This window comes from Oncorhynchus nerka, linkage group LG25 (genome assembly GCF_034236695.1).
Source record: "Oncorhynchus nerka isolate Pitt River linkage group LG25, Oner_Uvic_2.0, whole genome shotgun sequence".
NCBI lineage: Eukaryota > Metazoa > Chordata > Actinopteri > Salmoniformes > Salmonidae > Oncorhynchus > Oncorhynchus nerka.
Genome location: NC_088420.1, coordinates 47,547,454 through 47,572,834, shown reverse-complemented (window position 1 = coordinate 47,572,834; position 25,381 = coordinate 47,547,454). Strand labels below are relative to the sequence as shown.

At 45.4% G+C, this 25,381-nt stretch overlaps 2 protein-coding genes across 3 annotated transcripts in view; both read right to left on the bottom strand.

The window, feature by feature from the left end:
* fgd4a (FYVE, RhoGEF and PH domain containing 4a) overlaps positions 1-8,257 on the bottom strand; it is a 106,641-nt gene extending 98,384 nt beyond the window's left edge. The window contains exon 1 of one of the 2 annotated variants that reach the window (XM_029634667.2): positions 7,896-8,257. In XM_029634667.2, the coding sequence (XP_029490527.1) occupies positions 7,896-8,019 (124 nt within the window). In that variant the 5' untranslated portion in view covers positions 8,020-8,257. The remainder of the gene's footprint in view (positions 1-7,895) is intronic. The other variant, XM_065009811.1, reaches the window with a different exon arrangement.
* A 5,092-nt stretch (positions 8,258-13,349) lies between these two features.
* Positions 13,350-25,381, bottom strand: part of bicd1a (bicaudal D homolog 1a) — an 80,727-nt gene continuing 68,695 nt past the window's right edge. Inside the window, 6 exon segments of the mRNA XM_029634659.2 lie at positions 13,350-17,218; positions 17,604-17,755; positions 18,060-18,460; positions 18,463-19,222; positions 21,606-22,085; positions 23,143-23,295. Coding sequence (XP_029490519.2) covers positions 16,522-17,218; positions 17,604-17,755; positions 18,060-18,460; positions 18,463-19,222; positions 21,606-22,085; positions 23,143-23,295 — 2,643 coding nt within the window. The 3' untranslated portion in view covers positions 13,350-16,521.

Below are 25,381 nucleotides of genomic sequence, written 5' to 3'. Positions count from 1 at the left end.
CATACCAGCTCTTCGTATTAGCCGGGCTAGAGTGGGCATCGAGCCAAGTAAGGTTGGGCAGGCTCGGTGCTCAAGAGCTCCAGTGCGCCTGCACGCTCCGATCTATCCAGTGCCACCTCCACACACCAGTCCTCCGGTAGCAGCTCCCCGCACCAGGCTTCCTGTACGTGTCCTCGATCCAGTACCACCAGTTCCAGCACCACGCACCAGGCCTTCAGTGCGCCTCGCCTGTTCAGCGCAGCCAGCGTTTTCCTCCTCTCCTGCGCTGTCGGAGTCTCCCGCCTGTTCAGCGCTTCCAGAGCCTTCCTCCTCTACAGCGCTGCCGGAGCCTCCTGCCTGTTCAGAGCAGCCTGAGCTGCCAGACTGCATGGAGCAGCCAGAGCTGCCAGTCTGCATGGAGCAGCCAGAGCTGTCAGCCTGTATGGAGCAGCCTGAGCTGTTAGTCTGCATGGAGCAGCCTGAGCTGTCAGTCTGCATGGAGCAGCCAGAGCTGCCAGTCTGCATGGAGCAGCCAGAGCTGCCAGTCTGCATGGAGCAGCCAGAGCTGCCAGTCTGCATGGAGCAGCCAGAGCTGCCAGTCTGCATGGAGCAGCCAGAGCTGCCAATCTGCATGGAGCAGCCAGAGCTGCCAATCTGCATGGAGCAGCCAGAGCTGCCAATCTGCATGGAGCAGCCAGAGCTGCCAATCTGCATGGAGCAGCCAGAGCTGCCAGTCTACATGGAGCAGCCAGAGCTGTCAGTCTGCATGGAGCAGCCAGAGCAGCTAGATCCGCCAGTCAGCCATGATCTTCCAGATCTGCTAGTCAACCAGATTCTTCCAGATCTGCCAGTCAACCAGACTCTTCCAGATCTGCCAGTCAACCAGAATCTTCCAGATCCGCCAGCCAACCAGGATCTACCGGAGCCAACTACCTGCCTGAGCTTCATCTCAGTACTGGGCTTCCTCTCAGTACTGGGCTTCCTCTCAGTACTGGGCTTCCTCTCAGTACTGGGCTGCCCCTCAGTCCCGAGCTTCCCCTCAGTCCCGAGCTTCTCCTCAGTCCCGAGCTGCCCCTCAGTCCCGAGCTTCCCCTCAGTCCCGAGCTTCCCCTCAGTCCCGAGCTGCCTCAGTCATGAGCTGCCCCTCAGTCCAGTGGGGTTCTGGGTGAGGACTATTAGGCCATGTTCGGCGACGAGAGTGGATTATCCCAGGACGCGAGGGGGAGGAACTATGACATTAATGGAGTGGGGTCCACGTCCCGAGCCGCCACCATGGACAGACGCCCACCCGGACCCTCCCTATGGTTTTGAGGTGCGTCCGGGAGTCCGCACCTTAGGGGGGGGTACTGTCACGCCTTGGTCTTAGTATTTTGTGTTTTCTTTAATTATTTGTTCAGGCCAGGGTGTGACATGGGTTTATTGTGTTGTGGTGTGTTTTGTATTGGGGTTTAGTAGGTATTGGGATTGCGGCTGAGTAGGGGTGTCTAGAGTAGGCTTGGCTGCCTGAGGCGGTTCTCAATCAGAGTCAGGTGATTCTCGTTGTCTCTGATTGGGAACCATATTTAGGTAGCCTGGGTTTCACTGTGTCCTTAGTGTCCTTGTTCCTGTCTCTGTGTAGTTTCACCAGATAGGCTGTAATAGGTTTTCGCGTTCCGTTTGTTGTTTTTGTTTATATATAGTTATTTCATGTATCGCTATTCTTCATTAAATAACATGAGTAACCACCACGCTGCATTTTGGTCCGACTCTCTTTCTACAGACGAACGCCGTTACACTGGGTCCTAACCCATTAGATACTCTATAGGCAGTCAATTGAAAACTACCCACATCAAAAAAATCTCACTTCCTGGATGGATTTTCCTCAGGTTTTCACCTGCCATATCGGTTCTGTTATACTCACAGACATTATTGTAACAGTTTTAGAAACGTTAGAGTGTTTTCTATCCATATCTACCATTTTTTATGGATAATCTATCTTCTGGGCCTGAGTAACAGGCAGTTTACTTTGGGAACGCTTGTCATCCAGACGTCAAAATACTGCCCCCAAGCCATAAGAAGTTAAATATGAATTTGGGGGGGCATCAATGATTAAATATGAAAGAATTAAAGCTGGTTGAGAGAATGCCAAGAGTGTGCAAAGCTGTCATCAAAGCAAAGGGTTGCTACTTTGAATAATCTCAAATATAAACTATATTTTGATTTATTTAACACTTTTTTTGGTTACTACATGATTCCATATGTGTTATTTCATAATGTTGATGTCTTCAGTATTATCCTACAATGTAAAAAATTGTACAAATTAAGAAAAACCCTTGAATGAGTAGGTATGTCCAAACTTTTGACTGGTACTATTTTGGGGGGATTTGAAAGTATGCAGACAATTACATTCATTGAAGCTACAATCTATCTGCAATATTAAAGCTGATCTAACCCCTAAAAATAATAATACAATTTTAAAAATTAAACCACAATTTAATACAACATTGAAAGTATATGATAATATCTTGTTATGTAATAACTATATAAATCATGGCGATGGGGGTCTTTCTGCACCCAAAAATGATGTCAGTGAATCGTGTACAGAAGAGGGGCCTATTATGTAGCCTGTTCAGTAGGGCCTCTGTGGGAAACTTAAAGACGGGTTCCTCATTCTGACACAACACCATTCATACATTAGTCCATTATGAGTGAGATGCAGCTGCAGGAATGCTGTCACTGCAATTCATGGCTTACAATTCACGAGGTGGTAATAACCCATGTTTATTACATGCAAATTGAACAGACTAATAAAGCTCTCAATAGTTATAATGAACTGCGTGAGTTGCGCAACACAAGGGGTTGAGAGTGAATTAAAGCCAGTTAGTCAGTGAGAGAGACAGAGGACTCAGCTCAGTACAACCACCACAATAACAACACAACACAGAGCCACTGATTCATCCATCCCCGCTATGCTATCCCAGGGTGCCCCGCTCCTTCCCAGGGCAGAGAGAACATAAACAGATCCTTTGTTATGGCCTCAGAGGAAGGCTCATACTAACACCAGGCCACCAGGCAAAACTTTCAGACCCGGCCTACTTGGTGTGGTTGAAGATGTTTTCCCTCAGAAAAAAATGCCTCAAATGCCAACACACAAGAGTTGAACTTACATGTGAGTTAAACTGACATATTATAGTGTGAAGGCTGGGGATATCTTGATGGACATACCAACAAAAGCAGACTTTGGACCGAATGCGGAGGAGTGTAGAGTGTGTTTACAGAGACCATGTTAAGGAAATGCACCTATCAGAGTGGTTAAAAGTGATTTCAACCACAGAGGGCTACAGCATCGTATGGTGCAGACTAGGGTTGGTCGGTATACCGTATATACTGTATCCAGCGGTATTTCGAAGTTCCCTCTGTATGATTTTCCAATACCATCAAAACCGTAAAAAAAAAAATCATTTCAATATTTGTACTGTTTAAATAAATAACTGCAGTCAACTTTTGAACTGGGGAATAGATAAAGCAGATCGCATTCATAATTTTGCCTTTTAGATTATTTTTCATTTGTGAAGCTTACCGGTACTCGTTTCCCAGTTACGTTTGCCAAATAAATTCTGTGCTAAATAAATTCTCTCCAGCTGGGCAGCTGTCATTAGGCCCAACACTCTTGAAGTAGCTTGAATGAATAGGTTCACTGCAGTAAACGTGTGTCTCGGTCTTGGCCACTTACCTCCGCCTTGGCAAAAACTGTGTGTACAGTTTTCGAACCACACTGCGATTCTGAGTGTACAGTACACTGCCCGTTTTCAAGTCAATTGGCTCATTTTCATGCCTCTGACATGCGCTAATGATAAATAATGGTGTACCTGTCTATAGTTTTCTCTGCAATTAGTGTTAATTATTTTATTTTCCCGGGACGCTATACCGGACCACACCGGCTTACATTCACCCCTGGAATCAGCTGTGTTAGTTATGGAACACATCAAACAAGTGGACTGTCTGGGGGTACTCGAGGAGAGTTTTGGGAAACACTGGTCTATACAGTCTGATGATAACATTTAATGACGTTCCAGAACCTTCTTCTACAAGGAGGACAAAATCATTCAAATGCAGCAAAAATAATCCTTCCATTCCGCCCTAGTGAGTCGTGGTCTCTTGTGGAGCTAACGAGCACCCAGAAAATTCACGACTGAAAAGGGAAACAGTGGGCCTTAGTTACAGTTAGAGGCTCCACTGCTCCAAAAATATTCTCTTGCTCAGTATGAGAAGCTCAACCTACGCATCTGCAGCCAGATATTCAGGCAATAATCAAAATGCTCAATCGCTGAGCAACAATGTATGTCAAGTGGAAGGAATATCTACTTAAAGAAGTGTAATTATGAAGTACAGTCAATTCAAATGCTCTCCTCTTAGACAAACAACTGTGGTTCAGCTCAAGCTCAGGTTTATTTCTAGAAAAGTTGCATGACAGATATTACAGGGATAAAATAGTGTAATCAGTAATAAGGTTACAATACATGTCCAAAGGTATGTGGACACCTGCTCGTCGAACATCTCATTCCAAAGTCATGGTAATTAATATGGAGTTGGTCCCTCCTTTGCTGCTACAACAGCCTCCACTCATCTGCGAAAACATTCCACTAGATGTTGGAACATTGCTGCGGGGACTTCCATTCCATTCAGCCACAAGAGCATTAGTGAGCTGATGTTGGCCGATTAGGCCTGGCTCGCAGTCGGCGTTTTAATTCATCCCAAAGGTGTACGATGGGGTTGAGGTCAGGGCTCTGTGCAGGCCAGTCAAGTTCTTCCACACCGATCTCGAGAATCCATTTCTGTATAGACCTCGCTTTGTGCATGGGGGCATTGTCATGCTGAAACAGGAAAGGGCCTTCCCCAAACTGTTGCCACAAAGTTAGAAGCACAGAATCGTCTAAAATGTCATTGTATGCTGTAGCGTTAAGATTTCCCTTCACTGGAACTAAGGAGCCCAAACCATGAAAAACAGCCCCAGACCATTATTCCTCCACCAAACTTTACAATTGGCACTATGCATTCGGGCAGGTAGTGTTCTCCTGGCATCCGCCAAACCCAGATTCATCCGTCGGACTGCCAGATTGTGAAGCGTGATTCATCCCTCCAGAGAACACGTTTCCACTGCTCCGGAGTCCAATGGAGGCTAACGTTATACCACTCCAGCCAACGCTTGACATTGTGCATGGTGATCTTAGGCTTGTGTGCAGCTGCTCGTCCATGGAAACCCATTTCATGAAGCTCACAACGAACAGTTATTGTGCTGACGTTGCTTCCTGAGGCAGTTTGGAACTCAGTAGTGGGTGTTGCAACCTATGTATAGTCTATGGAGATTGCATGTCTGTGTGTTCGATTTTATACACCTGTCAGCAACAGGTGTGGCTGAAATAGCCAAATCCACTCATTTGAAGGGGTGTCCACATACTTTTGTATATATATACTGTATATATATATATATATACACAGTGGGGCAAAAAAGTATTTAGTCAGCCACCAATTGTGCAAGTTCTCCCACTTAAAAAGATGAGAGAGGCCTGTAATTTTCATCTCCCACTTAAAAAAACTTGCACAATTGGTGGCTGACTAAATAATTTTCTGATTTGGCTATTTCTGTTAGTACAGACACTGTCTTAAAAGGTCACCTCACTACTCTATCCTGGAGGTGACATTGCCCAAAGGCAACGTTTTCCTTAATCCGCAGGTAGGAAGGTTATAGTTGCCTCTGCTTTTAATAAAATATTTGCTGTGCTCCATGTCGTTTGCAAAACCACAGTTAATCTCCCCAGGTTGGAAGAGATAAGACTGGGCCATGTCAGTGTTCCACCTCTCTTTCCCTGTAGCATGTCCAGGCACAACACTGTATTGTGTGTTTACAACATGGTTCCTCACAGTCAGTCACTGGGGGATTCCTTTCTATTCCCTCAGTTCAAGGCAAAGCCCAGAACCCCTCAGTCACAGCTGTAAGACCCCAGCTCCACCTGCCCTGACCAGGACTCCCAGCAACAGAAAGAAGGAACATTAGTCAACAGTTGAAAAGGAAGAGGAGGGGGAGAGATCAAGAAGAAAGAAGTGGAAGAGGGGACAGGGTATTAGATAGGCAACCAACTTTTGTATATGTGCTATAAATTGACATATCAAGTGAAAAGTGGGCATTTTGTTCTGTATTGAAGTAGGAAAGAAGTAGAAAAATATTCTGTCCCTTGAGGCATTGAGGTAATTACACAACAGGTTAGGGCTTGTCGTCAACCTTCCACTTCCTACCTGACTGTTCGGCAGTCTAGTGCAATGCAATCTTCACTATGTAAACACCTACCACAGGTGTGTTGGCCATTACATACTTTCACAATGGCTCAAATAGATCATGTTCACCCAATGACAAAAAAAGGTATGTGAAGCAGTAAGGGACAGATCAAAATGTACTGGGGGGGCTGGTCCAACTCAAGGTGTCATAACAAAAAAATGTGAATCCCCCAAACTATTTTCACATGTCCCTCCCCTTCTACAGTAAAATAAATGTAACACCGTCTCCCCTCATAGAATTAACTCAAAATAATGTTTACGACCACAGATAACTGTAGCGACCCTGCTTATAAACATGGATATCGACTTGCCACTTCAGCATGCTTTTGTGGCACAGTCAACGCCACTGCAGGGCTACGGGCCAGAATGTTGAGGCTTCGCCGATCACCACAGACGAGCTCACTCTCCCTGCCTGTTTCATTACACTACGATCAGAGCTGGCTGCAGACAATGATCAGCTGGGAGGAATTCAGATTTTCAACATTTTGATGCCATATTTATAATTACATAAAACACATGCAATGAATTTTCCACCAACAGGTTTCTGTGCCAATGCACCACACAACCAATACACAAAGCATACCAACTTCGGGCACTTCAATATCATGGTTTGTGTTTTCAATTCCAAAATCAATAGGGCAAAAAAAGGATACCTAGTTAGATCTACAACTGAATGCATTCAACTGAAATGTGCCTTCCGCATTCAACCCAGCCCCTCTGAATCAGAGAGGTGCGGAGGGGCTGCCTTAATCAACATCATCGGCGACCGGGGGAACAGTGGTTTGCAAAGGAAGAGAAACTTAAGACTCCAGAGAGATAGAGATATGCAGGTGGCATGACACTGACGTTCATCTCTTTATGTCAGATGGCTACTGCGTCCTACTAAACAGATAGAGACGTACAGAAGATGTCGTACATGTTCTGTCCAAATACCTTGTAGAACGATAAGCGTTATATTGTTAGATTATATGAGTAACTCTGGTAGACCTGAAACAGTTTTCCTCACTTCAAGTTCAACTGTAGGAGTCAGTTGGCGCGCAGGTGCACACTGCCTTCATATCATAGGCCAGCAGCAGCTAAAGCTTAATAATAGCCACACCATACCAAACCTTTAAAAACGTTTCTAAACTTTATTAGGGTAATATCAAAAGTAATTCAAGCCATTGTTTATAGGGAAAACTAGCAGGGAAAAACGCAGTACCCGCCCCTATGCCCTCAAAAAAAAAAAGAACTCCCCGCGAGAAAAAAAAAGCAAAAAGAATGACAACCCCCCCCCAGTAAATTTCGATCTGTCCCCAAATACAACTAACAAGATATGATTGTTACAGTTGTCTGGACTGTGAAGCCAGGCAACACAATCTATTTTAGTTGCTATGCGCACATGCACAACAGTAAAAAGTGATCACCATGGAAAAGCCATTATAGGAGACCTCACCACAGTATCAGGACAATATTATAGTGTTATATACACATTATTACATGTTACACAAAATATTACAATCCACACTGTCTGCACCCAAACCTAAGGACCTGAGTTTTTGTCCCCTTGCGTGACACAGCCTTTACACCACCTTCGCACTGCCACCGGTTCGGTAGTCACTCACCTGAAATCACTGGGCTCCATTTCTTGGGCTCCATGTCCGACTTGTCAAAAGTTCGGGACTTCCTCCGGAACGCGACCCGTCTGAAGTCGTCCATACCCTTATCCTCCGATGACCTTTCCAACATCGAAAAGATTCACAGAGCGAGCAGCTCTATCGGTAACATTAATCACGCATTCAAATGTGCAACTGACAGTCAACATATTACAGAAAATTTCCATTTAATGTCAAAGAATCCTAAATCCTATTTATCATTCACCGCTAAATGAAAGAAAAAAACGTATTGAAAAATCACGTGGCAGGTTTATTTTCCCGGATATGTGCCACAATAAAGTTATTGAGCGATGCGTGCGCTCTGCTCTGCCTTTCTGGGTCAACATCATCATCCGGTCAGCTTATCTCTTATCTCTCTCTGTACAATCACCCTGGAGTTGGAGTAGATTGTTTCAAACCCCGCCCTGTTTCACTGTTGCTCTCATTGGAGGAACCATCTCTCCCCCATACCCGTTAGAAAGGGAACCAGAATAATTTCACTTAAAAGGGATCAATATTGCAATATGAAGATATTGTAGCTTCGGGCGGGTATTTAAAAAATAGAGCACAGAACCTGGAAGGTGTTTTGCATACAATCTACTTTACAATGAAGACGGGCAGGGTTGTGCTACTGATTGTAGCCTAATAAACAGCCATAATGATAGGGTGACATTTTCAAAGACATGCAAACTGTTATGAGAAGGATGACATAAGGTTATCATTATCATAATTGAGAAGAAAAAAGACTCAGCGAAGCACAAACGTCCTATATCAGTCTAAGACAGTTGTTTTATTTCCTATTGAAACAGATGTTACACTGTTTTAAGCGCAGTAAGAAATATTAACAAGACAACCCAATACAGTATATTGCTGTCTTTCTGTCCCTTTTTCTTAACTTATTGGGGTTTCTAAACCTCAGTTAAGATTCCAGGGGACTCCATCAGGGTCATAGGAGCGACTGACATGGGGGGGGGGGGGGGGTTGCTATAGGGGCATGCCCTCGAAAAACAAAAGGTTTAAATTCCTCACTTCTAGCAACTCTTGAGAAATCTTAACTTAGAAATGGGCAAATTTACAAGGCCAAGGGGGGGTCTTGCAGAGGGCACTTACTCTGGTACAGTCCAACCACTCATAGGGCCATAGCCATTCATACTGTACTGAATACCAGTGTGACTGTTAAATTAAACAACCATTGTGTACTCTTTCTCGGCTACTGTATGATTCATTTCCTAGTATTTTTTCTCACTTCCTCTATGTCAGGTTGTTACTACTGCTGCTCTACATACTGTATGGTTTGAAACTTAATGTAATATATTCAACTTATAATACAGTTATTATACTGTAATAATAACCAGCATAATACAACAACAAAAAAAGGTAGGCGTGAAAGGTCAAACTTAAATGAATCAATCTCCACTCTACGCAATTATCAAAAATAAAACATCATCACGACTGCCTCTCACCTGCATGAAGTTCACACATGCAATACACCCTCTAGACTTAAGATGCTATCATTTCATCAATCATATTAAGATAATTGAGATTCATTCACACTATGACAGATCATCAATCTAGGAGCTCTACTGGCTTGGAGAGGCACTTCACACCATCTTCCCTGTTGGTTTGTTGCCTCTCGTTCCCTTTCCCTCTCTGCCTGTCTGTCTGTTCATGGCTGTCACGCTCCTACCTTGATCAGAATAGCACCATACAATGTCTTAACATATGGAACACTCCTTTATGACCTATGATCACTGTGATGAAGTTAAAGACAACTAAGCTGAAACAACTCAAATTTGCCAGCTAGTTTTCCAGGGGTGGTGTGTGTGCAGTTGCCAAGAACTTTACTTACAGTCCTTTGCTCTCCTTTGAACAAAAGTCCTCTTTTTTCTCTCTTATTGATTGCTGGCACATTGCTAACTTGCTGACCATATCACGACAGTGATTGTGCAAGTAATTCTGTAGCTAGCAAGTATTCTTGGCTTCACGTTCCAAGCAGCGGATGCCTGTTAAAAGTTCCTCAACTTTGTTGGGGGGGCATGTTACCGGCTTCTAACACTGCCCTCTGTATCACAATCTTCCACTGATAAAGTTAACCTGTGCAGAGAACCAAGGCAGTAGGGTAAATGATTCTCCAAAGATAGACACCAGTCGTACACTAGACTAGCTTTGGACCTCACACATATCTTTCATACTCTACTGTTCCACCGAAGATTTTAGAATGAAAACAAGTGATTCCACAGACAGAAATCAAATCAATGTAAACATGTATACAGTACAGAAGTAGCATACCCATTCTCCACTGCAATTTAACATGCTTTCACCTGTGCTTATTGTGTGGATTCCAAGGGTGATTGTTCTTTATGGCTACTATACACATCTTACCAGAATACCAGAATCCACCCTTATGGTGTGATTCAATTCATGTAGAACTGTAAGAAAAATCTCTCTCAATGCCTCTGGCTCATTCCCATAAGAAACTTGATGTTCAGATTGCCCCTCAATAAACCTGGTTTGTCAAACATAAGACATAATCATTATTTGATTTGATTTGAGAGAGTTAGAGAGAGAGAGAATGTGAATCAGGTAAATGATTCATGCAACATTAGGTAGATTACATCATCAACGTGATCAGACAGTTTGGTTCTAGGCTCACATTTGAATGAATGTTTCAACCAAGAAAAAGAACAAAGTCTGTTTCGCCAGATCACCAAACCTCAATGCAAATTGATCTGAAGGTGTAGGGATGACTCACAAAATACACCCGGTATCTTGGAAGCCTTTGGGATTTATCCCTGTTTTCATTTAGCTGGTTAGTGTGATGTTATTACATCCGGCAGAGTAGAGATATTTATGGCTCTGTTAACCGGGAAGAGAGATGCCTGGACAGAGATCTCACCACAGTCATTGGACCTGACAGAGCATCCAACCAAATATAAACAAAGTCATGTCCAGTGTTGTTGCTTCAGTGGATAGTCCTAATTGTGCTTGTAAAGAAGGATGTTTGGAGGAGAGAGTAGCTTACCTTTAGTTTGAACCTATTTAGTCCATACCCCGTTAAAATGCCTGATTACTGTCATCTCTTTTGGGTTAGACAGAGTGAAACAAGCGATCCCTTATACATAAACAACATGAAGCTTAAGACGAGCCAATTCGAATGTCCTTCGACAGAAACATGGTACTACTGGGGCAATGTGTTATCTGAACTGTGTAAAAACTAAACCAAGGGGTGTCATGTCACACATGTCATGATCAAGTCAAGTCAAACCTGTGCAATTCAAAAGGCCACATCCAGGCCTACAGACCTAGACCTCACTTCCTCATCTCCTACCTTAGAGACTCGAGACTATGTCAAGTACGATCTCAACTCCATGACAAACATAACCAATCGCCTCAGCAGTAAAAAAAAGAAAGAACTGAAGTAAAAAATATCATCTTTATGCCTTGCAAAAAAGTTGTATAAAAACAAGCATCTCAAGTGTAGTTACATTAGATTGGTCATTGAAATCAAGAACGCCCATCTCATCAAACATTATCCTTGTAATGCAATATCACATCCATTCAATTAGTCTTTCCGCATTGATGTCAAATTCAATGTATTCTTAAACATGACCATGGTAGAAAAGACAGAACCACTTACACATGTAGAGATTATGCTTACAAACATAATATTCTGTCTAGTCTGTTAGGCAAGTTTGTAAGCCTTTCACGTCACCAAAAAGAAACGCTGTTATTGACGGAACATTTCTGGCCACACTTGTAGGATATAGACCATCCAAAACCTTGTTATATTCAATTGGGAAAGAGGTTTTTGTTCTATCAATTTTTTATTTTTTTAAAAGATTGCAATAAGGACATAACAGCCATAGTTGAATGAATCTGAGCTAAATCAATCCTCATTATTTAAGTCCGAGTACCACAGCAATAATACACATCTTGAATTCCATTTTCAAAGAATGACCAAGAAACAATCAGATGATATCACATGCAAATTCAAATGAATAAATGGATGAACAAACACAAATCAATATATAACCAGTTAAATAGATAAGTCAGCTAAATAGATCATAAATAATCATATAGATACAGAACATTGTTTAAGTAAATTTGTCACTCTGGTGTTTGCACTGCCGTCCGGTCCGCCAGTCTCTCTCTCGTGGACAGGATGTGATGTTATTCCAGCCCAACCAATGAGGAGCATCCCGAACTTGCTCTGTAACCTCACCAACCGGGAGAAGGTGTGGTATGTGGAGGAGAGGCTTGCAGAGGGGACACAAAGACTAGGCGCCAGGATGGGGTGCCAGGTTGAGGGAGATGGGAGACAGGTGTCCTCAAATGCTGTGTGCCTCCGTGAGGGCCGGGTCCATGGGTGTGGGTGCTTGAGTCCTAGGGGCCTTGGGGGCGAGGCTGCTGGGCCATTGAAGGGGACCTGCTGGAGAAGGTTGGTGTCTGGTCCTCCTGGAGGGCCGTCACAATGTTAGGACTCGGACTGCAAGGAAGACGGGAGGGAGAAGAGAAAAGAGCAAGAGAGGAGTGGAGAACAGGGAAAAAAGTCAAAAGGACATGTATGCCACTGGTGCTATAAAGTGCTCAGAAATGAACAAACAAACAAATGGGTGGGACAAAACTGTTCCCAAAAACAACAGAAATGGAAATTGTTCAAATTTCAGGAGGGGAAGAACATTCAAATATTTTGGGAGGAGAGTTGACTTGCTTAAACAACACTATGACCAAGAGAAGGAATAGTAGACAGGACATCAGTTACTTATTTGCCTGTAGGGATGATTCAGAGGCAATGAGATCTACTGTATGGGTGGGTTGTAGGGGGCTGGTTGGGGATTGTAGTGAGATGAACTGAGTTAGCTCTGTAGGAAATTGATCTAAGTAGAAGTAGATGATTTGCATTAAGTAGATGAAGCAAAGTGTTACTGGTGACAAAAGCTTCATGCAAAACCAATGCATGTGCTAACACTAATTATAGCCCTTATACTAAGCAATACAGTTTCAGTGTAGCTCTGTCATAAATACCAACGCCTCGTGCTGTGAGTCAGAAAAATACACAAGTCTTCATGCCTTAATGAGTTTCTTAAGCTCAGGCTTCTGTGTGTGTGTGTGTGTGTGTGTGTGTGTGACTAGATGCCTGTTATGTAAATGTATTTGATCCATCAAGTACAGTATAGTAGTGCGAATATGAACTAATATCTGTGGCTTAAGAACCAGCCGTGCGGGGCATGCTGCGTGTATCCTGCAGGCCCAAGTCACAAGGAGAGCAAGTGAGAGAAGCGGAAAGAGACAGGAGGGGATGTAGAGCTCAGGCCTCTAGGACGTTACCTGTGGACTAGGGAGACTCTCCTTAGTGGTGGGGAGAGTGGCGATACTGAGGCAGAGGAAGCAGGCTGCTGACAATCTACAAGAAACTAATACATTAGACAGATATACAGAGTGGTGACAGTCAGGGTTAGTGGGACAGACAAAGACATGGGTGCAACAAGACGGGAGGAAAGACTTGTCAGGGACAAAGAGACACACAGGACTCGTCACGTAGTAACTCAACATGTCCGAGGAGAGGACGTCGGTTGTGGAACCTTTTACTCTTTCAGAGTATAACATTAGAGCATTGTAGTGATTATGCTTTTAGTAGTCATGCTTTTAATCACTTTCATTTGACTGTAATATCACATTCTGCAAGTTAATATCTTACTGTAATACAGTTCATTTGAGTTAATACAATCTGCGCACTCTTAAGTTTTTTCTTCTGATTTATTTGCCTAGAAAGTAAATGATTTGTGCTTTCTACCGCCTGACATACCACAGTAGTTAATATTGTGTGAGAGAAGTTGTTTATGTTTCTATGAGAGAGAGAGAGAGAGAGAGAGAGAGAGAGAGAGAGAGAAAGAGAGAGAGAGATAGCAGGAGAAAGGGAGCTCGCTGTTCATTTTCCAAGGCCAATAAAGTACTTGTGTATCACTGAAAGACTGCTCGTTATTCAAAACCAGCCTCGTCTGACCCAACTGACAAGGCATTCCTCTGTCCATCCTTCGAGGAGGATGGACAGCACTGCTAAGGGGAAAAACACAGACACACATAGAACATTTACGCACAGTTTCAAATCCAGTACTGTATTTTTCTGTGCTGCACCAAAAAAGAGACATACAAACAAACAAAAACGTAATGGCGACTGTCACACGGAGCAATTAACTGCTGCTCATGTACGCCTATGGGCTACAAACGAAGCAGCATTTTTAGATCAGATAAGTGATAATATCATACACAATTGTAACACATTAATGAATGAATGACCCTGCAGTCTTGGGTTTTTATTTTATAGAGTCAAAGTGCAACCCATGTTATCCTATAGGGATTGGACCTGAATGTACATGGACATTCTTCACCTCAGATTGTGTCTATAAAAACATTTGACCACTGTAGGAGCCAAAAGCTAATAACCACAGAGAGGTGAGTGTAATTTAACTTGTTATCCATGGTAGGGACATGAGGGCCAAACAGCATTTGACAGGAATAACTCATTGGGAATTGTTAAGACACTGCCATCTGCAGGCACTACATGGCATGTGCATAGGGTTGCTTTGAACTGCTTGGGTGTTCTTTTCAGGGTGTTATTTTCAGGGTGTGTTATCAGCGTAGTAGGTCTGGGTAGGTGGTTAGAGTGTCACAGAGAGGAGGTCACACTGGTTTCCATGCTGCTCTGAATGGTATATCTGCATATAAACCATGTATATTCTTCCTCCTGGATCTGACTGATCAAAGTCACATGCATGCCACAACAAAAAGCTATCAACATTGACAGAAAAAGCATCATAGATCAATCACTCAGTTTCTCTCTCTCACTCACTCACTCACACACACACACACACGGTTTCACGGTTTTCTATATTAATAATAGACTCTAAGGACACAATGATGTCATGCTATAGTATGCTGTACGTAGTATAGTGTAGAGAAAGGGCAATTGATTGTGGCACTGAATAGGGCTGTAGACTTGTGGAAGGGACTTCTGTCAAATGCTTTTTGCTCCAGATTTGATGACAATTCAAGAGTCATGTTATTATCATGGCTTGAACATGTTAATCAAACTAGAACGATTCCTTAAAATCATAAGACGCGGCAAAGGAGTCAACGTTGACCAGATTGGCCCACATTCAACAAATCTGATTTAACAAAGTGGATATTAGTCAAATCCGTCATGATTTATGTATTGTAACAGCCCACAATGTGGTTACTTAAGTCCAATTTGGATATATTTGGCTGTTTTTGCTGCATAACATGTAGAAGTTGTCCCTCTTCAGGGTTAAGAGGAAGTGACTGCTAAATGCTAACTCCCGTTTGTATGAGCTAGTAGCATACATGTAGCTATCATACAGAAATCGTTGATGGCAGTCAACGCTGTTTTTAACTGGAACGCAGTTGATTGGTAACGATGACATGTGTTGGTGTTGACATTCATACAAACATTATACTCCGATTTTTACCTCAACATAGTGTGAAATACAACGAGGAGAACCCCTGGATCTTTCCCCACGCGTTTCCATGGCAATTCCATTGTTTTGATCAAGTTCCATTGACCCCTTTACCGCGTCTATTTTGATGACCTGAATTATAATATGATTTGTAGAGTCATCAAAACGGTTTCATTTCTAGACTGTGTCAGAGAGGTACTGTAAGGCAGCCTACATAGTAAAGAAGCCTACCATAGAGAAATAGATACGGTGCCTTTCTCTGCTTTACAAACAAAGATTCCCTGAGATTTCAACCAGGCTTTAAATTTTCTGTGTCAAACATTCATAGGGATAGATAGACCAGAGATGAGCAACTTTGGTGGGGGCGGGGGCCCGAGTTGCTTGCGGGTCTGCATTGCCCATCCCTGGGATAGACTGAGGAATTCCAATGGCTATTAGTGTCTGTGTTTCAACTGTGTAAATCATCCACTGGGTGGCGCCCAATGAGACACACAGAACAGAGTAACAGTGTAGCTCTGCGCACAGTTTATGGATGGTCGGAAAAAGCAATGTGTATATTGACTACAAACAGACTTTGATTATACAAAGTGAATAATTAACATAGGCAATGACAACAACAGGGGAATTCAATTGCCTAACAATGGAAAATATTGGACAATAATTAGGTTGTATGATATGAGGACTAGGCTACAGCACTTCACTTCTACTCTAAAAGCTTACAGTTTATGTGCCAAGAGAGGAAGTAAAAACGTATGTCATACGGAATCAAATATCTCCAAAATGTAGAAGTATCCTTCACTCCATCTTAGCTCATTATGCATAACAAATCATCAGAAAAATTACTAAAACTCAACTTTATTTGTCATAAAAATGTCACATTTACTGGTATATTTCTAACATATATTTCATTTCTTCCCTAAATCCCTTCATTTACAGAAATGAGCCCAAAACTATAAACAGACTTGATTATTGTCTACAGATGGAACAAGCTGTGTTGGGCTCCTTCTCATAGCCAATTCCTGAGAAGAATGTCACAGTACTGCATAGTCATAGGTCAAGCCAGACACTGGAAACAGGAAACCAGTCTGTCCTCCTCCCTGTGTCCCACCCACCCACTTGGACTAGGGCATCTTGGAACTGTAGGCGTGAGGGACTGGGTTGCTGGGAGATGTGACCAGAGCAGAGGGGCGAGGTGCGTCTTTTTGGGTACGAGTTCTGACCGACCCCGGCGACAAGTGTTGCCAAGTCTTAGGAATGGGTGAGCGGTAAGGAGACACGGGGGCGGAGCTAGGAGAGTGCGGACTGGAGTCTCGACTGTTAACGAGTCGACAACACTCTAAACTCAGCGACTCTGGGTCAATGATGAAGGTCTGAGTGCCCAGGGACCACTGGGGGTGACCCAGGGGAGGCAGAGAGGATACCAGGGATGAGGTCTGGGAAGTGCCTCCGTCTGAGGCCGACCAGGGGTTGGAGGAGAGGGGCAGCTCCAGGGAGGGAGGGCTGCAGAGGGTCAGGGAGGTGTTGAAGGTGTGGGAGCAGGTGGAAGAAGGGCTGTGTATCATGGTGGGGCTGGGGGGAGCTGTGAGGGCGGCTCGTCGACTTACTTTGGGCGGGCTGCTCTTGATCTTGGGCACCTTGGCGCCGCGGCCGCGGTCCCGGGTCTGCTCGGTGTCAAACTCCAGGTCCTCCAGGCGTTGGGTCAGGGCCAGCTTCTGTTGGATGGCCATACGGAGCAGGGAGTTCAGGGTCTTCTTCTCATCCTCCGCCGCAGCCAGCTGTCTCTGCATCTCATCCAGCTGAGTCACATACTCATCACACCTAGGAGAGAGAGAGAGAGAGAGGGGGACACAACACTAGGTCAATAAACTAAGAAACACCCTTGTGTAAGCCGGGGAATACACTCTCAAACAGTGAGATTGAATACACTCTCAAACAGTGAGATTGAATACACTCTCAAACAGTGAGATTGAATACACTCTCAAACAGTGAGATTGAATACACTCTCAAACAGTGAGATTGAATACACTCTCAAACAGTGAGATTGAATACACTCTCAAACAGTGAGATTGAATACACTCTCAAACAGTGAGATTGAATACACTCTCAAACAGTGAGATTTACCAGAGGCCTAACTCATCGTCTTTGCACAGTCTTACACATCGGTGTTGTAATTGACTGCATGAGATCCCAGAATGCCACTCACCTGGTGGCGAACATGGCCCTGAGAGAGGAGAAGGTGGCGGCGTCCTCCTTCAGAGCCTTCAGCTCGTTCCTCAGCTTCATCATGGTCTCTGTCACCATGCACTTCTCATTCTCATACTTGCTCTTTAGATTAGCCAGCGCCCCCTCTGCAGTCTGGAATAGAGAGTGGTTTAGGGTTAATTGTGTAGTTACTTTCATGTTATCAGATTATAAACAGTGTATATTAGCCACTTTATATCTCCAACAAAAAAATAGGGCAAATTTAATGCACTATGCAAAGGAAAACTGATCAAACCTGTTGGATAATGCTGAGAACAGTGTGATGACTTTCCCAGGTACTCAGCCCTAGCCTAGTCCCAGATCTGCTTGTGCTGTCGCCAAACTCCTACGGTCATTGGCGAGACAGCACAAACACATCTGGAACTAGGCTAGGTACTCAGTTCTCTGCTCTTCTCACCTGTTTGTTGGCTTTGAGCACCAGCCTGAGCGTGGCAATCTGCTCCCTCTTGGTGCTGAGGAGGGACTTAAGCTTGAGGATTTCCTCCATGCAGGCCTCCTTGTCCTTGTCGAACAAGGGGGCCAGCTCTCGGGCGGCTGCCCTCTGTCGAGACAGCTGGAGGGAGCGGTCCACGGCTCTCTGCAGGTGTTTGATCTGATCCCTGATGATGGCGTTCAGGTTGTAGATGTTCATGGGCTCCTTACGCAGGTCTCCGCCCGCCTCGGGAGGGACGGAAGAGGAGGAGGGAGAGCCGTTGGAGCTGTTGATGACCGGGGAGCCAATAGGGGTGCGGATGGGGTTCCCCTGACTGCCTGGTGCTGGGGACTCCCTCCCTGTTGTCCCGTTGTCCCCACTGGGGGGTCTTTGGAGGGCGAGTCCATGGGGCTCCGGGGGGCCTCTGAGAGCCCAGCGTTTACGGCGGCGAGGCGTCTAGCCAGGCGGGGGGAGAGTAGTGCCCGGGGGTCCTCAGAGCCCTTGAGGCTGCCGTTGCGGGTGTTACGGCTCTGACGGTAGTAGTCCAGCATGACGCGGTTGGGCGTCTCATTGTTGCAGAGACACACGTGGTGGTAGAGCTGGGCCAGCTCCTCGCTGAATGTCACCAGCTCGTCCTGCGCTCTGTTCAGCATGTCGTGGCTCTCCGTGGCCACGCCCGTCGCCGCCTGTAGTTCCGCCTCCAAACGCGCCACCTTGTCGCGGGCCTCGCGGCAGCTCTTCTCCAGCCGTTTGACCTGCTCGTCCAGAGCTTGGACCTTCCCATCGCTGCTGCTCCACTCCTCCCCCTGGCCCTCTACACAATGGTTAGATTTCTCCTTCAGAGCTTTTAGCTCCGCCTTTAGGTCGATCACCTCGGTTACCGCCACCTTGTACTTACACTCCAAAATCTCCATCCCGTGGATGTTCACCACATAGTCGTGGCAACCGGGCGCGGGCAACCTGTCGTGCGTCTCAGACTCCTGGGCGTCGGCCATCTCCTTGTCACTGTGGAGGCGCTTCATAGCGTTGACGCGCTCGGTGAGGCGGTGGACACACTCGTGCTGCTCGGTCAGGGCACCCTGCGTGTGCTGCAGCTGGGTCTGGGCCTCCTGCAGGTTCATCAGGAGGCTGGACTTCTCACGCTCCACCTAGAGGACAGGAAGGACATACTGCAGGGTGAGGACCACTCAGACCATACCAGCATTACCACAGACATAAAGTTCTGAGGTTCACTTAACAGTGCGCTTCACTAAGTTCAGGAACAGTACGGTCAACTAAAAACACTGAATGATAGTGTAAAAACGGTCAGGTCCAGTATACTGAAAGAGAGTCGCGGAAATACTGATGTCATTGCACTTCCTAGGTAAAGTACAAGGCTGTTGAGGCATATGGCAGTGAAGTACAATGTATCACGGCTTGCTTGTCACAAATTAAGCATAACCCCCCCCCCCTGCACGAGATTCCAGTAATTGAACTCAAGTGCTGTTTAATGTCTTTTTGGTCAGAGGAGTGTGTCAGTCATCCGGTCCACCCAGTGCTGAGGCTTTGAAACCATATTGATCCCCAACGGGAGGAGGCCCAGGAAAACAAATGTCAATGGGTTCAGCAGTACAGTACCTGCAAGCTCGTTCAATAAATAACTCTGTCGGACTATTGTGTGTGTAGGATGTACACTCTACAGACAGAGATAAAGAGACATCACAACACAGGCAAAGCACAACCTGTGAGTCGATTCATAGAATGTATCCATTGATCTGTAAGCATTCATGGCATCAGCCATCAGATCTCTCATTTTTCACCCATAGACTGTACAGTAGACTAAAACACATGCATCTCAGTGGATATCGTAAGGAATCATTACAAACCACTTTTATGCCTTACTTTTATATGTCTGCTATCTGAGATAAATAGAGTAAATCTAATGTAATGCTTGATGGAAACAGATCTAAATTACAACACAGTGAGGATGACAAATTAAAACCGCCCTCTCCTGAAAGCAATTAAAAGCCTGGTGTTGTTTTCTTCAGCGACTTAATGGAACCTTGATTAATCCAAGAGGGGACATCCATTTGAAGACAAATTCCAACCTCTAGTGATACATTTTGCATCCACAAATCATTCATTTCCCCACTGACCTCAGCAAGAGAAACAAGTGTGGACCTTGGCATAGATTCATAGTGTCTGGAACTCTGTAGCAGGGATGCAACACCATTCTTCCATGAGAAATTCCATCATTTGGTGTTTTGTTGATGGTGATGGAAAACGCTGTCTGACACGCCGCTCCAGAATCTCCCGTAAGTGTTCAACTGGGTTGAGATCTGTTAACTGAGAGGCGCACGCGCACACACACACACACACACACACCTATGCTCCTTTGAGACCCCTCTTTCAAAGTCACCGAGATCTCTTCTTCTAGCCATGGTTGCCTAAATAATGGGCAACTGGGCATTTTTCTACATGACCCTAGGCACGGTGGGATGTTAATTGCTTTATTAACCACACCTGCGTGGAAGCACCTGCTTTCAATCTACCCTGTATCTCTCATTTACTCAAGTGTTTCCTTTATTTTGGCAGTTACCTGTATGTACTGTATGTACAGTGTGTGTGTGTTGTCCTGTGTATCCTCCCTGTGCATATGCGTGTTGTCCCTCTGTGTTCTCTCCTTTCCCTGTGAGGGATTCTGTACGGAGTGTAGTAGCACTGCTCTGTCCCAGCAGCCCGTCTCTCTCCCTCTGCCTTCCACTCTCCTCTGGATCTGCTGCCCTGACAGGCCTCCCCATGGCAGACGCCGTGCACTCCTCCACGTTACCGCTCTGCCGTTCTACTCTCCCCTGTCTGCCAACATCCACAGATGTCCCCAAAATCTGCCAAATGAGCCCCAATGGCCCTCTTGACATGGAAGTCTTCAGAAAGACCAAAACAGCTCTGAAACTAGTCATTGGTAAATCATACGGAGCGTGGTCACAGACTTATGGTCTGCTAGATAAAAGATGGACGACATCTGACAGGCTTTTTTGTTGTTGTCTTGTTCTCAAAATGTCACCACCTTGTGATTGGTTGGCTGCTGCCTGCAGTAGTGTGATGAAAGAGGCAGGTTGTTCGGTTGTCTAATCTGAAGGCGGACACTCCCATTCCCTAATGAAATGTGCTGTGGACAGAGGGGTTCGATAACCATGCCCTAACGCATTAGGTGTGCAGGCCAAATCGCTGGTTTTGTCTCTCTAAGTAAACCACATTGATTTGCTCAGAGCAAATGAGGAAGGTGGTCGGATGGAAGGGATTAAAAGACTCCCTGGTAACAACAAAGACCTAGGTACAACCTCCCAAGGACATTCACGTAGTGTCACAACAATCACTCAGCCTGGTACAAGATCTGCTTGGGCTGTCTGGCCAACTCCTATGGTCATTTTTACCTGACAACGACCATAAGAGGTGGCAAGACAGCACAAACAGATCTGGGACCAGGCTAACAATCACTCAGACATAGTAGTGAGAAGAAACCACTATGTTTCAGCTAGAGTAGAGACCCACCTGAAGGAGCTGCTGTTTGAGTTTCTGTATCTCAGACAGGTTGAGCTCGCTGAAGAGGTCTGACACAGGACCGTGCAGCCCTTCCCCCTTCCTGGGCAGCCGGTAGTCGCCGTTCACCTTAACCAGTCCCAGGTGGCCGTTACAGTCGCTGTTACTATCCTCATTCCCATTGGTGCCATTGGGCATGGCTGTACCATTACTCCCAACCTCTTCTGTGGCAAACTTGAGCCCGTCGACCGTGGCGGTGAGTGCCAGGTGGGCTCCGGCCCCATATACACTGTCGCTGAGGGTGATGTGGTGGGCCAGCTCCTTCCTCAGGCTGTTCTTCTGCTCCCTCTCGATCTTCAGGGCATCCAGGGCCTCCTCTAGCTGGGACTGAGAGATGTCCTTCAGACGCAGAGCGTCCTCCAGCTGGCTGTTCAGCAGCACAGTCTCCTCCTCCAGAACCTTGATCTCATGCTTCAGACCCTCATATTCCACCTGGGGGAGAGGGGGAGCAGGGGACAGACAGAGGACAGGAGGAAAAGGGACACACAGATAGAGAACACACAGACAGAAAGGACACAGATAGAGAACACACAGACAGAAAGGACACAGATAGAAAACACACAGACAGAAAGGAAACAGATAGAGAACACACAGATAGAGAACACAGACAGAAATTAGACAGATAGAGAACACACAGACATAAATGACACAGATATAGAATACACAGACAGAAATAACACAGATGGATGACACACAGACAGAAAGGACACAGATGGATGACATACAGACGGACAGGACACAGATGGATGACACACAGACAGAAAGGACACAGGTGGATGACACACAGAGAGAAAAGACACAGATAGATGACACACAGAGAGAAAGGACACAGATAGATGACAAACAGAGAGAAAAGACACAGATAGATGACACACAGACAAATGACACAGATGGATGACAAGGATAATAAGTCATATACATTGTTAGTAGTTTTAAAGCCACAATCAGCAGATCAAACACTAACCAATCGTTATCCCCACCCCCATTTCAGTAAAAAGCTGAGGGATATGTAGCCACTCTCAAATTCATAGCCAGAGCTATGGATGCAATGACTGACCATCCATGATATCAACATACAGTTGTATCTATGTTTTGAGGCTATATAGTGTTTGTTTTTATTTACTTTGTTAACAAACATTGTAGTAAAACAAGTTTATATTTCGTGTTCTGATGGGGTACGAGAGTTGAACTAAGCTCATGGGGCATTTCTAAGTTATATTCTTCAAGAATCAATGGGTACATATCATTAATATATATGTCCAAAAGATGTAGCAACTGCAGATTGCCTCTTTAAGGTCAGACAATAAGGAACTTGGATGAGCTGATTCAACATTTGAGTAACATCATTTGCTATGACTGTGTACGAGTCATTCTTAAGATGTATTGATGACTGTGCGAGGTAAACAATAACGGTAATGGCTGAGAGACAGGCGTGGCTGTCTGTACTGTGTGTGCACTAAACCATAACAGCAATGGTGTTGATGCTGACCTGGTTCTGTTTGAGTGTGGACACTAGTTTCTGGAGGGTGATGTTCTCCTCCTCCAGCTCGGTGTAGTCCTGTAGGAGACGGGCCTCTCTGAATTTACACTCCCTGATCTCCTCCCTCATCCGGCTCCGCTGCAACTCCAGCACCTCATTACTCTGGGAGTAGAGAGGAGCGAGGGAAGGAAAGTGAGGGCAAAGTCAGGTCCTAATCTGCAAACAGTTCAACACATCAAGTACATACTGTATAATCATTCACAAAACATGTTTAAATCACATAGAATCGTTTGACTGTGTGTAGATCCACTGCTGGCCGCCAAACTACCGCATCTTTACTGGGTAGTTACGACATGACGTAATTACTGTATACAGTATGAACGTCTATGTGGCGAAACACAAACTAAAACAGTCTGGCATGTGTCAGCACTACTTTGTCTCTCTGTTGGCACCATAGTACGTGAATCAGTGGCACTTTGCTGCATGTTCTGAAACTCCTGGATGCAGTAATAACAGATGCCTTTGTTCTGCTGGATCTATAAGTCCAGTCCAGATACCTGGCCTCTTGTCTCTCTTTAATGCACCAAATCTAAATAGGCCACGCACACGCACACAGTATCTCCTCTGATGTGTTGATGATAATCAGACTGAGACTCTGTCAAACAAATTGCCCCCCCCTTGAGTTAAAAGCGAAGACTCAGCACTCTCCTTTGAGGGGGGGGCAATCGCAGAGAACAGTAGCCATAGAGATCTGAACATGCTGTGGTGTATCAGATGATATATTAGGTGGGAGAAATTCTAGTAGTGACCCGAAAATGTCATAAATCTGGAGAATCGGTTACAAGTCTGGAAGATGAGCCTCAGCAGCGAAAGCTCCGCGTTTTCATGTGGATGTCAACGCCAAGATACACACAAAAAGAAGAAAAGAAGACCACTTAGATATCAGAGCACTCTATCTCCTCTTGTTATCCTTTCCGGAAGACACCCACCCACCTCGAGACACACTATACAGCATTGTAGCGCAGCTTTGCTACTCATCGCGATGCAGCACTTCCCCCTGTTGCTACTCATCACGATGCAGCACTTCCCCCTGTTGCTACTCATCACGATGCAGCACTTCCCCCTGTTGCTACTCATCGCGATGCAGCACTTCCCCCGGTTGCTACTCATCACGATGCAGCACTTCCCCCTGTTGCTACTCATCACGATGCAGCACTTCCCCCTGTTGCTACTCATCGCGATGCAGCACTTCCCCTGTTGCTACTCATCACGATGCAGCACTTCCCCCTGTTGCTACTCATCACGATGCAGCACTTCCCCTGTTGCTACTCATCACGATGCAGCACTTCCCCTGTTGCTACTCATCGCGATGCAGCACTTCCCCCTGTTGCTACTCATCACGATGCAGCACTTCCCCCTGTTGCTACTCATCGCGATGCAGCACTTCCCCCTGTTGCTACTCATCACGATGCAGCACTTCCCCCTGTTGCTACTCATCGCGATGCAGCACTTCCCCCTGTTGCTACTCATCACGATGCAGCACTTCTCCCTGTTGCTACTCATCACGATGCAGCACTTCCCCCTGTTGCTACTCATCACGATGCAGCACTTCCCCTGTTGCTACTCATCACGATGCAGCACTTCCCCCTGTTGCTACTCATCACGATGCAGCACTTCCCACTGTTGCTACTCATCACGATGCAGCACTTCTCCCTGTTGCTACTCATCACGATGCAGCACTTCCCACTGTTGCTACTCATCACGATGCAGCACTTCCCCCTGTTGCTACTCATCACGATGCAGCACTTCTCCCTGTTGCTACTCATCACGATGCAGCACTTCCCCCTGTTGCTACTCATCACGATGCAGCACTTCTCCCTGTTGCTACTCATCACGATGCAGCACTTCCCCCTGTTGCTACTCATCGCGATGCAGCACTTCTCCCTGTTGCTACTCATCACGATGCAGCACTTCCCCCTGTTGCTACTCATCACGATGCAGCACTTCCCCCTGTTGCTACGTCGAGGCAACTTACCACGAAGACAATAGAATGGCAAAAATACATTTGGGAAAAACAGCTAACAAACAAACTCTGTGACATTACTGTTTATTGTATATGACCCCTGAGGGTTGCTAATGGACAGTGTTTTCTCATGACATATTCGTCACAACGCAGGGCATAAGGACTAAGTCCAGGGGTATTACTGGCCAATGATCTGCCAGCAAGGGTCTATAGAGGCTGGGGTCT